This window comes from Pleurodeles waltl, chromosome 8, assembly GCF_031143425.1.
Source record: "Pleurodeles waltl isolate 20211129_DDA chromosome 8, aPleWal1.hap1.20221129, whole genome shotgun sequence".
In the NCBI taxonomy this organism is placed as follows: Eukaryota; Metazoa; Chordata; class Amphibia; order Caudata; family Salamandridae; genus Pleurodeles; species Pleurodeles waltl.
This window is the reverse complement of record NC_090447.1, coordinates 600,593,615-600,607,427: the sequence shown is the minus strand read 5'-3', so window position 1 is coordinate 600,607,427 and position 13,813 is coordinate 600,593,615. Positions and strand designations below refer to the sequence as shown.

General features: G+C 43.4%; 1 protein-coding gene across 5 annotated transcripts in view; it reads right to left on the bottom strand.

Moving 5' to 3' along the window:
• DCUN1D2 (defective in cullin neddylation 1 domain containing 2) overlaps positions 1–13,813 on the bottom strand; it is a 201,502-nt gene that overhangs the window by 149,252 nt on the left and 38,437 nt on the right. For 2 of the 5 annotated variants that reach the window (XM_069204665.1, XM_069204667.1), the window contains exon 2: positions 12,866–13,268. In XM_069204665.1, the coding sequence (XP_069060766.1) occupies positions 12,866–13,040 (175 nt within the window). In that variant the 5' untranslated portion in view covers positions 13,041–13,268. Of the gene's footprint in view, positions 1–12,865; positions 13,285–13,813 lie in introns of all 5 variants that reach the window. The other 3 variants (XM_069204664.1, XM_069204668.1, XM_069204666.1) reach the window with 2 other exon arrangements.

The following is a 13,813-nucleotide window of genomic DNA, read 5'->3' as shown; positions in this document are numbered from 1 at the left end:
TGTTTTTAAATAGTGCGTTGTTATATATTTTTATAACTGGTGTAATTATATGGCATTATAAAGACCTTAGGGCGCCTTGTAATATGAGTAAAATAAGGTTGTGGAGCCCTTAGAATTAATTATATAAATAATGCCTTATAGAGAGAATCCTAGAGCTTATGTTGTGCAAGAGCACCACCCTGTAGACTTTGTTTATTAAACAGTGTATAGCTTTTGAGAAAAGGTCTACAAATGGCTCTGTGTATTATACTTCCAGAACATAAGGGCTCGACAAGTGGCATCTTGAGAGACTTCCCCCTCCCCCCCCAGGACTTTGCATGGTTTTATGAAGGGGTTATGCATATAACATTAAATGAGTAGTGCTTAAAGTCAATTCTGTCTCTTTAAACGTAGGACCTCCAGGAGCTTGCGGCGTCCCCAGAGGAAATGGAGACAGTGCAACAAGGTGAGTTACGGGTCACAGGTTATTCTAAACAGAGCTGTCATGATTGTTATTTTTTTTTATTTTACCATTAATGGTTTCCCAACTGTCTGTGTGCTTGTACAGGTTATGATGCAGAACTACAGCTTGACGCTCTGCAACAGATCCGCCAGGTTCAGGACGGTCCAAGCACAATATCTCAGGATACCGCTTTTGCAGGTAAATAAAGGAGTCCTTGTGTAAACTCCTTGAAAATCTAAAAAAACAAAAAAAAACAAACGCAGCATCGTGGGAACCCTCAGAGAACTTGTATAGTCTATGTATTAGATTGTAAATGTAACATTTATTTTTTTTATCCCGAGGTCCCCCTGCGAGGCAAGCGACTCCAGGGGTAGCAACACAGAATGTGGATGGGAGCGTTAAAGACACTGTCCGCAAAAGGAAGATCCCAGCGTCTAAGGACAGCCCGCCTATTAAGAATGGTCCCTCACGCGGGGAAAACCCCAGGTGAGTTTTTAGAAACTGTAGAGCCAAATGAACACAATTCTTAGTGTGTCTCAAACCTCTTTCATACCAGTAGTATAGCGGATATAACAACCCCTAATATGTATTTTGCTATCTTTACGTCCTAGAGTCATCACATAAGAGCTCTGGAGGAATTGGTTTTCAGACTAAATGGTCTATGTTGTCTTTAAAGGTCAACAATGGGGCCGTTCATAACCCCATAGCGCCAACCGTATTCACGAACAGCGCTGGACCCCAGGACCTACCATGCAGCGGTTCTACAGACATCGCTCATGACCCAGGTACAGCTCCTAACGACACCACATTATCAGTCATAAAGGGTATGTCCAGTACCGCAAACACTTCTACAGCACCTACCTCCGGGCAGTGGCTTGAACACCCTGACATTGTCATGCTAACAACCCCAGACACACAGCAGCTTGTACCATGTGAAACCTCTGCAGGGGCCCCTAAACACTGCATCAATCCTAAAATAAATCGTATGTCCTTAAAGAATCGTAAGAAGAAGTTGCAGACCCCCTGAGCTACAAGCCTTGTCTTTAGACCTGTCTTTTAAAAACGTTGTTAAGGCTCAGACTACACCACCCGGCCCCCAACGTTCTAAATGTTCAACGCAGACGGAGTCTAGTATGGGAGGGCCCGTCAGCGACCTACCACCAACAAGCGGTGTATCGTTCCATCATAGTCTTTGGGACACAGACTTGCAAAATGAGCACTACATAGAGGATCCTTATTCCCATTGTATAAGACTTCTTAAGGCGCTAGCTGGTACTGCAGCGGGTTCTGAAGCCACAGCAGTGCCCCGTGACACTTCTAATGTGTTCCCCTCAAGGTTGCAATTAACAGGGTCACAATCATCATCACCCATCCACAGCACTTCCTGTGCATCCGAGGCCATAAGTTATTACGATAAGCATTTAATCTCCCCATGTCTGATGTCACCAGTTACACCACCGGGGGCGGACGACCCCACCAGCCGTACACAAGTGCCTGCGCGCAGTGGTCTTCACCATCCTCCTCATTATACCCCACCATCAGTATAAGATGTAGCGGATCACAAAATCAGAGTTTTGGAACACCATCTAGCGACGATCTGGCCTCTCACACCCCAGGATGTTTACATTGGAACCCTGTTTTTTCAACCCGCGCCAGTCCGTCCACTCAGAAAGGGGGTCATAATGTTAACCATTGTCCTATAGCAGGGGCTGCTCAGGGAGCTGTCAATCATACATATAATGTCTCATATAATGACCCAGAAACCGGCCCTTCGGACAGTACTAGAGTCCTGGACACCTATATAAAAGAAATACAACAGTCTGTTAGACTGCTAAAATTCAAACTCCGTCTAAAGACTTTAAAACTGGGGAAGAACAGTTACAATACTGGTGCTTCCAGAGCTACCGTGAGGGCTTTAATACAGCGGTAGGCTTGCACATCAGCCGTTGCGGACATAATTAACATACCAGCGTGACTATGCATGCAGCCCGACCTAGGGACTGTAAGACCCACATTTATTAATACTATTGTCCTTAGGTCTACATATAAAAAAGACCCAGTATGTACTCAGTAAAGCTCTAAGTGTTTTACGAGCGCTCAAAACACAAAAGCAATGTGAGCCAACCCCTAACAGTTTAAAACGCGTAAAAATAGAACCCTCAACACCTAAAACACTCCCCCACGAGGCATTGAAATATAAAGTTAGGAGAGGCTATGGGTATTAACAGTTCCTCAGGGGGTAAAGTTCAGAGCAGGCTCCACCCAAAACATTCTGAAGGACCACCTCCCTTATTAGGTGAAATGTCAGAGTGACCAATTGTAAACATCCCAAATGTTGTTCAGATAGGCTGTGGCCGGCTGCCAAAATCCAACTGGGTTTGTAAGAAACAGAAGTGGGCTAGTAGCGATAGAAACCGCAAGCTTTTAATAAGGAAATTAAAGAAAGTCAGACTAAGCGTTACAAGGAGGTATAAATACCCACCAACAGCTAACCTTAGTCAACTACCTGCGGATGATACCTTGTGTTGCCCTCCAACCACCGGCGATTCTCATGCTGAAGCTTCAGAACAGGTGTTTTTAGAAAGTGTGAGAAGGTATGGTCGTACTGTAGAGAGGTTTAAAGCTACAGAGCACTGTGAGGAGTTTAGGTTTGTTAACCTTGACCGCCTAAACTCCTCCAATCATGGTGTTATAGCTATACAACAGGCCGTGCAAATGCTCCTAGAATGATTGTTACACGATGTGGGGCCTAACGATTTCTTTCAGATGCGTTTTCAGGGGCAGGGTCTCAATAGTCCTCTGTTCACCAGACGGTTGTCTCAAGATGTGTTTGACGCTGTGATGTTTCTAGAAAACCTGTCTAAGCTTTTACAGAGCAAGGCTGAATTACTGGTGAACGGGACCTTTAGAATCATCGCCCTTGTTGTTAGGGATCGTGAGGGCGGTGCTTCCAGAACCTTCAAGAGCGTCATGTACAGTAAAATCATCGGTAAAAAATGTCGCTGGTTGCTCGACTTTAACACCGGAGCTACCAATGTGTCTGGTGGCAAGCATTGCAGGTTTGTTGGTGGACTGGGCCCCAGGAGACCAAATTGCGAAGCTGGCTCCTTTTTTTTTTTTTAAGCCAACACTTGAGCCATCCTACGTCGTGTCCTCAAAATGCGCTTCAGTAAATTTGTAGAAGAGTCCCGCTGAAAGTTGTGTGTCCAGGGCTTCGCGACTGTAATTTAAAATACTCTCTATGTAGGCGTACATGTTAGCACTCTGCCTGACGAGTCGATCGCCCAGGTTAATGTCCACTTGATTAAACATGGTTGCGATGGGGTAGGCGATCAGCGCCACTTTAGCATCATCCTCTATGTTGGTGCCGTTCGTTTTGGTTATTTTACAGACGAGGTGTAAAAGAGTGTTGTTGAGATCCAAATACATATCCGTTGACCCCCGACACATAAAACTATCGGCGCCAGAGGTGTCAGAGCGGCTAGAGGCGATACTTCCATGAAAAAACTGTTCTCAATGCTGGTCTGTGTGGGTTTAGGAGAAAACAGATCTAGCTCTGATTTGGCACATTCACCCGAGGCACAGTGTACGAAGGCCATGATAGCGGCTTTAAAAAATATTTGCACTAGAACGCAGTCTTCTTCTTCTTCTTGGAAGATCTCCTCCGTCTTACGACTCTTCTTTTGTGCGGCCCTTTTGAAGAAGTCCTGCGTTTTTTATAGGGCACTGGCAGGCCCCTACGCCTCGAAGCCCTTCGCTTCCTCTTAACACCAGCACACGCAGGCACAACAACCCTGCTCCTGCCTGGGGTTGTTTGTTCATGCGCTCGGCGACAGCCAATGTTACAGAGCCCACAACATCATGGGCTATGTTCGCGGCAGCCGTTTTAACGTGAGGTTTTGTAATTTCGTATCTCCGTCTCAAGAATGGCATGTCTCTTCTAAACAAACTCCAAAAGAAGCCCCCCAATCTGGCCCCGTACATAACGGGGGCCCCTTGGAAGTAGGGCAGTGATCCTCCATAACCGGCCTGAACTCTATAATAATCCCTGTACATCGAGGGATCCCTGTACATTTTCATAATGACCATTGCGATTGCCTAGTAGTCACAGTCACAGCGCAGGTTTAAATGAAGCTTAACAATAACTTTCCCGTATTTAAAGTCCACCGGCTCTGACTGATCGCCATAGATCATGATGGTTATAGTGTCAAAATGTTTTTTCTAAATTGCCACGTAGTCGGGTTTGTGATGTTGTATATTAACCATTGTGTTATTTTCGCTCTTCACAGGGACCCATCTCAACAGCGACGAATAACTATTCCCTATCCTCTGAGGTTTTACGATGTCGCTATACACGTAGAGTGTATAAAATCCGCTGTTAATATTGGGGCACGTAGGGTCTGGATCCACCTGCCTTTTCACATATTGTACAGTCCCCAAAACCCTTTGTAATTTACCCGAACAGTTAAACACTCTACTGAGCTCCAGGGCTTTAAAAACACTTTTCTTCTAACGTTGTCCGACACCAGATGTATATTCACATACGTTTCAATGCTTCCTATAGATTTGTTGATGGCATCGACCACCGAGGAAAAGGCTGGGTAATAGCCATGAGGAAATCCCACATGGATGCTCAGAGGGTCCTGCTCTCGCTTTATAGTCAATTTAGCCTTGAGCTTGGATAATGTATTCCAACGTTCTAGGGTATTGTATTTCTGTTAGGGCCACCTCCCAGGGCCCCTTCGGGTCCACCGGTTTAGCCAGTTTCACTGTATAATTAGAAATCTGATTGCTTGAGAAACATGCCCTTCGAAACGCTGGACGGTAGCGTAATACAAAAAGGTGAGTTCTCCAGCGCGGCGCTTAGAGCGCAACCTCAGACCCCGTGCAGCAAGCTGTCCAAAACCCAACTGTTAAATTTCTCTGGGCCACCCCGCCATTTGACTATCGCCTGTCTCTTACCTCCAACGTCTTTCCTTTTCAGAACCTTTTCAACCCTGTACAACCTGTTCGGATCGTAGGGCACCTTTTGGAACTCTTTGGTGTAAAAAACACCTGCTTCCTCTTCCCCTGCATAGTCCTTCAACTTGTAAATATAAACGCCCTCTTTAAGTTCTCCACTTTCCACTATGAATATCTCATCACTAAATGTCTGTTGGTAGCCTTTGGTGAAGACACCATTCAACTTTGAAACCCTGACATGATCCCCTTCTTTTAAAATGGGTTTCTTGACCCTTGATGCGAGACGACTGCCGTACACGGTTCTCCACACCATTAACGAATTATCAGCAGTTACCTCCAAGGGGACCATTTTAATTGTTCTATGGTAACTGGTGTTATAAATATTTATAAAAGCCTGTAGAACATCCACATATCTGTAGGTATTGTTTGCTGTGAAATATCGCCACATCTTTGATTTTAATGTTCTGTTAAAACGCTCTAAAACCACCACTTTTACCTCTGTGTGCGTTACAAAATGCTGAACAGCGTGCCGCTTTAATAATTTCTGAAAAGGTTTGTTTAAAAATTCCTTTCTGGCGTCTGTTTGTAGTTGTTGAGGTACTCGACCTCTCCCAAAGATGTCTTCAAAAGCGGCAGTGACGATGTTACCACTTTTATTGTTTAACGCCTCTGCATAGGCATACTTAGACAATACGTCTATGACTGTTAATATATACATCACGCCATTGTTATGTTTTGCTAGATCTTGAAGACTGATTATGTCTGTCTGTCACTGATAATCTAGCTGCACGCCTATGACTGTGGCCTTCCTCTTAAAACGTCTCCTGGCTGGCATGTGGAGTGAATACGCCTCTTCCCCCGCTAACCATGTCTTCACCTTTGATCGGTTTAAAGACTCATATTCAACCCGAGCCCTTCTAAATAGAGCTTTGGTGCCGCCGAAGCTTCCAACCCCTTGTGCATAGTAATAAAGCCTCCTTAAAGCACCCCTGTCATGTTGTCACACACAGCAACCAAGAAATGAAAGACATTTGTTTTGTGTAAGCTCGTTTTATTAAAGATAAAAAAACATTAAAGACTGCTGGACACCTTAAGGCCTTATGACGGCGTATACATAGCGCGATACATTACACATATTAATTTGAGTTGTTCCTTTTACCAGGTCTCTGCATTACAAGCTTTGATATTTTTATAGCTATACTCTCAATAGCTCTAGACGTGATCTCCCGCTCCCCCCGCCTATAACTCTGGACGCTCGGGATACTGACAGCATTAAGCAGTTCATACAGTTCAATGTCGGACAGAACAGGACCTTTATTTGTGAAATAATCTTCAGTCATGAGCTCCAAAGCACTATGTAGCCCAGTCAGTGGTGGAAGTCTTAACTCACACATCCGGTCTTGGGCCGCGCTCCAGTATTTATCCACTGCGGGTAGCCACACGTTGATACACCAGTTGGCGATACACACATGACTGTTGCACTGCAGAGCAGCAGCCGGTTCCGTAATGTTCAGATAACGCAGAGTCACAGGGTGTATTTCAGCTATTCTCTCTTTAACCAACACACATATCAATCTCCCGAAACAGATGTAGCCTGGGTGTAACTCATAGACATCTTTCCCCGTGACACTCTGATTCTCATCCTAAAAGTGAGTAAGTATGGAGTGTTAAGTAACACCGTTATAGTCTGTTATCCATGACCTTTTTTTTTTTTTCTCCAAACTTTCGGGAGGCTAAAAAAGTAATTCTTCTATTTTTATAATAAACATCACACACACGTCTTTCTATGAACCTTTCTATCAAACTTTTGTCAAAATAGGTACATAACCCTCGCATGCTTTCGAGTTTTGAGCAGGGCTCAGAGGCGTATCGGATCCCATTGACAGCTTCTGGCAAGATCTTAATCATATCGACGTGGGCCCCTTTCTTCACAGCTGACAGCCCGTACACTACCCTTAACAACCTCTATACCTTGTGCGGGTCTAAACGGCTACATGTTCCAAATTGTTCGGGCAGTGTATGACTCTTATAGACAGTCGTGAGCCTCCTTCTGTGGCTCGCTCATTTTATGCCCGTAACACAGGTTATAATAGTCACGTTTAACACGTGTTCACAACTGTTGCAGTAGGGTACGCCAGGCGTTTCCTTTTCATAATCGGTGCTAATGTAAGTGCTGACACATTTATTACGCTGCTCTTTGTTCTGGCTTGTAATACTTTCAGACTGTCTGGAACAGCATAAGCAGTAAAAATTTACGTTGTGAACCTTTGGCGTAGAGCCCCTCTAGTCCATCTCTTTCAGCAGTTGTTTTCTACAGTTCAAACAGAAAGCAAAAGATATACTATTAGTTCAAAGTATGATAAAGATGTATACATCATAATTGTCTATAGAGTTTTTACTAACCAAACTCAACATTTTTGCCACACTCAGCGGCGCCTCTAAAATCTTGCAAGTCGCACAGGTCCATTGGTGTATAAGTGACTTCGGATTTACAGCTGCTGGTTGCATCACGATGACCTCTGGATCTGGGCCCTCCTGAAAATCCATGTCTTCATAGATCGGTGAATTTGGTGGTGCTACACCTTCTTCAGCATCTTCAGTGTCGTTGGAGTTGATTGTATCACTTAGTTCGTCTTTCGAGACTTCGCTGTCGCTGCTATCAACCTTGATGGGGGATACTAGTTGCAGCAAATCCTTGAGGCTGAGCTAATCAAGCCGTTGGTAGAGTTCCACGTGCAACCCTGTAACGTCGGAACCCCAATCTTTAGGTGGAATCTGCTGTGCATTCTCATCCAACGGTACGAGGGTCCGATAGTATCTATTGATAGGGTTCTGGGCTCCTGAGGCTGTGGCTTTTCTGGCTATCGGATTGTGTCTCTTCATATTGCCTAGACACCCTATTTCAACACTAAGGGCCTGATTCTAACTTTGGAGGACGGTGTTAAACCGTCTTAAAAGTGGCAGATATACCACCGACCGTATTACGAGTCCATTATATCCTATGGAACTCGTAATACGGTAGGTGGTATATCCGCCACTTTTGGGACGGTTTAACACCGTCCTCCAAAGTTAGAATCAGGCCCTAAGTCATGGTTTGACATGCTGCTCTTACCGCTCCTTATATGAATTCGACGGTTCAAAAAGGGCTTACGCCTCTACAACCCATAACGATTGGCGGCTCCAATACGCTGCTGGGTTACACGTGGTGCTAACCACGTCACGGTTTTTGCACCATTTGACCATCCCCTCTTTTTGGATTAGCCAACAGTGAGTAGGTCTGGACCACTTCTCCGGGCCTTTGAGGGGATCCCCCAAGTAGCCACTTGGACCTGAATGTCTGACATGTCCAGACCTGTCCTCTTAGACTCTGAAACTGGTTGAACAACACCAGGGCCATCATTTTACACAGACCAATTCCCAGGGGCTAGGACCCTGGTACAAGGCTAACACGTCACACCATGAGGTCACACACCACGTCACAACTCTACACCTTCGTCAGTTCTCGGGCGGGCTCTCAGGGGCACCAGAAGTCCCAGTAATGGAAGTGACGTCACTTCCGGGGCAGGACAACTGTCACTTTCCAGTTGATGAGGAAAGGTATCCCCTCCTACTACTCACCTGTGGTGGCTGGAAATCTCAAGACCAAGCAAAAAAATAGCAGCTAGCCCTTTTCTGCAAACATTGCTGTCGAACCTTCAGATTGAGAATTTATCGGCTGTATTTTCAAAAGATCGTAATTAAAAAACACATGCAACACTTACCATGGACAGAAGATAAACAGCAATTCACAAGCGTGCACATAATTATTCTAAGTTTGGGTCTCAACCTATCCCAAGTCAAAGTTTCTCAAAAAAAAAAAAAGAAAAAGAAAATGTACACAAACTTCTCCAATATCAGACTGGAGGTTTGCCAACCCTAGATACTGTCCCAAAAGAGTTAAGCAAGACATTAATCAGCCCTTGTAGATATTGTAATTTTGACAAGGAGATTAAAATCCGCATATTATGCCTGGTGGTATTACAGGAGAGGTGATTTTTTTTTTTTTAACCCTTTTTTTTTTCTTTTTCTTTTTTTTGTAACTTGTTAGGAATCCGCTCTTGCAGGCAAGCAGCAATGGCATGTCATCAAGTGACCCATCTACCACTGGGTGTACAATGTGAGAAATGTATGGGTTTGGTCAAATGAAATTAAGTACGGTACTTATTGAAAAACCATGTTGAACAGTCAAAAGGATAGGTACCTAATCTCGCTCCTCAGGCCTTACGATTTGTGATACATATTGGGTATAGATTATAATAAATTAAGCTCAGTGCCAACTAAGAAACATTTCTTAACTGTGGAAAGTATAGGTGCCATATTCCTTCAACCCAAGCAGCCACTGAGCTGTCCTCCTCTTTATTTGCCCTACAAATTGAGGTTGAATAATTTACAATAACGCGTTGTAGATGGTCGATTTTAGGAAAGGTACTAGCACATTATCATTGAAGGAGGGGTCCTTTCAAATGAAAGGTAACAGGGGTACACTATTGGCCTGGGCAAAGTACACGATCCTTGCCCAGGAGGGCTGTTCATCTAGTGCCAGGGGCATAGCAATTTTAATCAAGGGATCTGTGGCCTTTCAGGTGAAACAGACCTGAATGGATGAGTTGGGGCATTGCACAGCTGTATTTGGTGAATGGGAAGGAGAACAACTGGCTCTGGTCAACGTTTATGTCCCACCGGGACTTCAAGCGGACACACTGACATACTTAGGCAAATTACTCACAAAACTACCACAGGCTACCACAGTGGTCGGGGCGATTGTAATATGGTGCTGGACGTCCAGCTAGACAGAGCCCAAGTCAGACAGACACATGGGAGAGGCCCATGGAAATTGGATCATTTCCTCTAAGTTGTACTTCTGGCTCTATGCTAGATACTACGGGTTGAGTATCAGCTGGGGGAAATCACTTTTGTGCCCTCTAGGAAGCCCAAGAGACTCTCCCGTATACACCCCAAGGTTGTGCCTGATTGATTCTGCTACCTGGGCCTTTGGATTTCCAGGGACAGACCTGCCCACTATGAAAACAATCTAGCCCCACTTCTACACAGACTTGAGGCTGATACCACACACTGGAGGACACTCCCTCTCTCCCTATTGGGTAGAGGGGCACTGTTTAAAATGATTGCTTTGCCTAAACTCACTTACATCCTACAAAACAGACTTTATCGGATAATGGAGGCTTTCTTTCGTAAAATTAAGTGTTCTGTGAGAAAACATTTGTGGCTGGACGAAAAACTGCGGGTGGCTATCTGCACCCTACAAAGGTCTACGTATGATGGTGGGGTAACCCTACCAGATGCTTGCAAATGTTACAAAGCTGCTAGGGTTAGCACGGTAAGTGAACGGGGTTTGCGGTGCTGGAAGACCCGCTCTATCTGCATGACCGAGATGCCCTGAGAGAGAAGGGATACCTTAATGTTCATTACTGTGGTCACTCGATCTTGCCTCTCTATAAGCGACTAACAGTGTGCAGGTTATGGAACACTATTTTGAAAGAAATGGGCTTGAGGAAAGAGGCCAACCCCTAAAACCGCCTTATGGGTGGGCGCAAAACTTGGGGCAGTACAGACCCTGCAGGGCTTTAGAGGATGGGACCTGATCTGCCTCTCCATGCTCACCGATGACTGGGATGCGAATGGGATGATGCCATCACACATCTTAGAGAGGAATACGATATAACTCCCTCACAGTTTCTCAAGTACTACCAACTGAGAGGACCTAAAGAGACAGATCACAACAAATGATGACACAATGGAGAAGTCTCCACTAGAAAGACAACTCCTAGATAACCACATGACAATTAAAGCGCTCTCCCTAACCTATAAGACCCTCATGAACAACACACAGGTGGAAATAACACATTTAAGAATAAAATGGCAGGTTAAGGTCGGTGCTCAGGAGGATGAAGAATGGCAGGAGGTATTACAGTCCACAAGGCGTGATTCTGCTCAATTCAATTCAAAATCCATTACAGAATTTACTACACTAGAATCCTCCTACATAAGATCGGAAGAGCAGTGAATGATGAATGTCTGTGGTCAGAGAGGGTCCTTCCTGCATACGCTCTGGAAATGCCATAGGATTTGCTTGTTTTGGGAGGGTGCAAAAATTCCGTAGGAGATGGCAATCGGGGAACCACTTGCATTCCAAACTCTGTTGACAAAGTTAGAAGTGTGGGGAGCTTCAGACCTCAGCACCAATGAGGAGACTCTGGTGAACTTGGCCTTTTTCCTAGCAAAGAAAGAGATTGCACAGAGATAGGGTAGTGATGCAAGCACAAGTTTTGGAGCGAGAGATGGATGTGTGCTGTACCCAGGAAGAAAGAGTCTACCAGGGATGGCGTTGCCTAAAGAAATCTGAGAAGGTGTGGAGGCTGATGTTTGACTATATATATGTGTATAAATTAGTGAATATATTTTCCAAAAAAAAGGTGGTGTCTTTTAGGAACTGTATTTGTACTTTTTCACTGTTCACTTGTTAAACCGAATTAGCACTTTATTATTGTCAGCTTAACATTTTTAATTGGATAATCAGATGTAATAACGTGAATTGTTTTACTGTAAAAAATGTTATGCTCTTAATTATTTATGTATGGATTTAATTAACTAAGGAATTAGATAAATAAATTCTTAAACCCAAAGTTCGAGGATTTCCATAGGAAGGCAAATATGAAAATGGCATGTACAACTGTGTCTGGGCAATACTATTGCTCACAATGCATCATTTGCCTCAATAGATGCTCTCCCCAGGGACTTCACAAAAGGACAGAAAGTAATCCAACATTCCTATATTCTGATTGTTTTTTTTTTACCTTTCACAACCTTCTATAGGTGAGCTGTCACAACTTAACAAATAACTAATGCTTCAAACCAAGCATGTACACACTACACAGTAATATTTCAAAGATTTCAGGGGTTCAGAAGTATATTTTCCATTTTTGAGTACTCAACATATGAATCTGTGAGGGACAGAGTTTATCGATAGTATTCGTTTTAGGAAGGGCAAAAATCACTACACAATTGGCAAGGTACTATACACTTACAATTCAAGGCAAATCTCTCTGATGCATGCAAATGTTTCTAACAAATGTTTAAGAATAGCAAACACAAAAAATACATATCATGAAATGTCCTTCTTCTGCACCTGTCACAACTCCATTTCACTTGACTGAGCTGAGTGGGATGTACAAGGCAAAGAACTTATTAGACCGATCATCTCATGTTGTTTTGAGGCTCCATTAATTTCTTTCGGAGTGCTCATAAAGTAAGGTGCGATAAAACTGATATGGTATCCAACTGCAGCAATGTGATTTCATAATAATTCAGACACAACCACAGAAATTTACATCAAACATTATGCTTGGCCAAATGTACGTAAGAGATCATTCAAATTAAATATAGTAAGAAAGGGGTTCTTACCTTTGTACCGGTTATACAAGTGTTCTAATTTCTTCCTGTCTACTGAGTTTTTCATGGATTCTTTGTAGTAAAAGTCTGGATTCTGGAAGTAGTTGTCTGTTGCCACTTCTAGTTTCCACTCATTCTGCATTAAGCAGTAAATAGAAGTCCTTTCGCCAGCCTGGGTAAATGCCATAAACTGGCGGACCTTTTCCTTCTGTGACGATTTAAGCTTATGCTTTGGGATGCAAAAGAAGCAGGAAAGCCAATGAAGCTAATCCAGAAGTTGAGTTCCGCATTCTATTACTAATGCCTAGATTTTACAGGGAATTAGTTTTTTCGGTGCCATAACACAGCTCACTTCAGCAATACAGGAAGACAAAGGCTTGTTCTTCTGCAGTTAAAAAGGCCACTTTCCGCAAAACTGAAATGACAGCAATCTATATGTACAATTATCTTACAATTTGCAAAGCGTCAAACAAATAGGATAAAACGATGAAGCAAAAATACAGTGAGGCACCCACAAATGTAATCACAATAGTAGAACACGTAGTGCTGATACTAGTTACAGGGACAAGATCTTAAGAATTGTTTAAATGCACAAAGAAACTATTTCAGATTCCAAATACAGCACACACTTACTCAAACATATATAAATATAAAACATGTTTATAAGCTCTAATGCACTTTTGCTAATAAGAAAAAAACTATGTTAGCGCTGAGCTACTCACTCTTGGTTTCTAGGTGCAACTCTGAGTAAAATATCATTATTAGGGGTTTCAGGATCTGGTGAAGGGAAACAGGCATGTTGGATTTTTTATCCAATTGAGTGAAAACTACATTAAAACAAAAATGAAAAAGGTGGATAGTGACTGACCGAAAGAAAACAAATTAGTCATGAAAAACATGTGAATGCTGCAGGCAAACAGTGGACTAAAATGGCCAAAAAAGTAGTGCAATTAAAAAACT